At 40.3% G+C, this 2500-nt stretch overlaps 1 protein-coding gene across 1 annotated transcript in view; it reads left to right on the top strand.

Annotated features, from left to right (window-relative positions):
- Window positions 1–2270, top strand: part of LOC125041977 — a 6574-nt gene extending 4304 nt beyond the window's left edge. Inside the window, exon 2 of the mRNA XM_047637427.1 lies at window positions 1–2270. This exon is cut by the window's left edge and continues 1497 nt beyond it. Within this exon, the coding sequence (XP_047493383.1) occupies window positions 1–1484 (1484 nt within the window). The 3' untranslated portion in view covers window positions 1485–2270.
- Window positions 2271–2500: the final 230 nt, after the last annotated feature.

Here is a 2500-nt window from a genome sequence, read left to right as displayed (position 1 = left end):
ATGAACATATGAAAGGCTATAGAACTGTCAAAGAAAACGAGAGTAAGGAAAATAGGAAAACCATAGAAAATGAGGCAGGCAAAGAAAACGGAATGGAAGTGAAGGTTGAGAGAGACTCCAACGATTCGGGTGGTATCATTAACATCAAGACTAACGATGGAAATGGAAAGACATCTCTTCACATTCATCAGATGATGGCAGCACAGGAAGAAGCGAAAGAAGATGCAAGAGATAAAAACAGCAGCAGCGAGGAAGAAGTCCTATCGTCGTCAGAGGTCGCGAGTTCGAGCAGTTCTCTCGAGGATTCTGAGTCAGACGCATGTCTGCAAAACCAGAAAGAAGCTCGAGACATTTCAGCGGAAAAGACAGATGAGAGCTACAGCAGTGAAGGCAGTAAAGCACGTGATGAAAACAGCAGAGAAAAAAGTAGTGCAGACGCCTTGCTTCATGAATCATGGTCGAAATCGTCCCCTCAGAGCAGAAAAAATACATCGCGTATTTTCCCTACAGAGATAGATCAAAGCAATAAGAACTGCAGTAATGTCTCTGATGGTGGTATCATCAGACCTTATCACGGAAGGGAGCCAACTCTGATTCCCATTCAGCGGATAATGGTGACACAATATGAAAACGGCAGAATAGACACAAGCAGTAGCAGCGAGGAGGTGCCGTCATCCGGAAAAGCTGTTTGTTCGAACAATTTTCATGGAGATTCTCAAACAGACTCGTCCCAGCAAGGTGAAAGAGATATACCGGGAATTTCAGGCGTAGAGGCAGCAGATGATTGTTACAGATACAGCAGTGAGAGTGGTGAAACGAGAGATAACAGCAAAATAGATAGAAGCAGTAGCAGCGAGGAGGTGCCAACATCCGGAAAAGTTGCTTGTTCGAACAGTTTTCATGGAGATTCTCAAACAGACTCGTTCCAGCAAGTTGAAAGAAATATAACGGGAATTACAGGCATAGAGACAGTAGGTGATTGTGACAGCTACACCAGCGAGAGTGGTGAAACGGGAGATAGCAGCAGCAGTAATGGCGACGAAATACATTCCTTACTGCAAGTCAAGAATACAGAACCTTCGAATAAGGATTTTGATGAAGCAAATACGTCCCGGGAAAACAAAGAAAATGGACGAGATACTTCAGGTACCGTTATTCAGACAGACGATAGTTACAACAGCGAAGTAAACAATGTAGTTAGCCAAAACGTTAACGTCGACTGCCTCTCTACATGGCATCTGAACTCCACGGAATATTTTAAGGAGAAGGCATCGTCGCACGAATCTACGTATTTTATAAATCCTATGAAATATTTGTTGATCCTGTCCTTATTTTCTCGATTTGGTCTCTTCTTGGTTAGGGGGATGTGTGAGGTGACGGTTGTCTTGTTCGGTATGGTGTATATTGGATTTCAGATTCTGCTCCTCCTGGCGACTAGTGTGGTCGTTATCCTCACACATCTCTTGCGAGACAATCCTTGGTGAAGGTGGCCCGTGGGACGACCTAGGAGGTCATGGCTTAGACAGCTAAACCAGTCCTGTCGCGAGAAGTTTGAGATGGGCCGAGGGCCTGCTGTGGGTGGAACCGAAGGATGGGTGTGGCCATGCACTCCCGTTGGCGTTAGCCCCTTGATGATGATGATATATGTGTGTGTGTGTATGTGTGTGTGTGTGTGTGTGTGTGTGTGTGTGTGTGTGTGTGTGTGTGTGTGTGTGTGTGTGCGCGCGCACGCGCGCGTTTATATGTATACATATAAAGTTACAGTGTAAGGACATTTAAACCCCAGATTTATTCTACATTTGACCTCCCTCTATGCGTACGATAATCCGTGATTATAACGATTTTATCCTCCATACACCTTTAGCATCAGTAATATGAACTGTATTTTTCAGCAGCCTCTTAATTCTTTCCTGTTCCCGCTCAATAAGGAAGACAATGCACCTTTCACATTCATAAGAAGTGTAAACATAAGCTGTGCTCGAATATCTGGAGAGAACCCGATCTCATTGGGAATAGGAAATGCAGGATCAGATTCCCTCCTATTCTCAACTTTGTCACGATAGGAAATCATCTGTTGTTACAGCTTATGATAACCTGCTGACCGATGTCTTGTGCTAATATTAGCATTACTAATATTTACCTGTAATGATCAAGTGTGGACATTGATGTTTGAGTATTATTATTTTTATTATCCTTATTATCATTATTGTTATTCAAGTCATTATTATTATTATTATTATTATTATTATTGCATTATCATTATCATTAATGGTAGTATCAGAATTGTTATTAGTATTATTAATATTATAATCATTATTATCATAATCATTATCATCATCATTATTATTATTACTGTTATTATTATTATCAGTATCAGTATCTTTATTGTTATTACTATTATTATCATTATCATTATTATTACTGTTATTATTATCATTATTAATGTCAACATTATTGTAATCTTAGAAATAAAGTTGATGCTTTGAGATTATTTCTGTTT

This window comes from Penaeus chinensis, chromosome 3, assembly GCF_019202785.1.
Source record: "Penaeus chinensis breed Huanghai No. 1 chromosome 3, ASM1920278v2, whole genome shotgun sequence".
NCBI lineage: Eukaryota > Metazoa > Arthropoda > Malacostraca > Decapoda > Penaeidae > Penaeus > Penaeus chinensis.
Note: the sequence above shows the minus strand (reverse complement) of the source record. Positions and strands in the feature narration are given on the sequence as shown.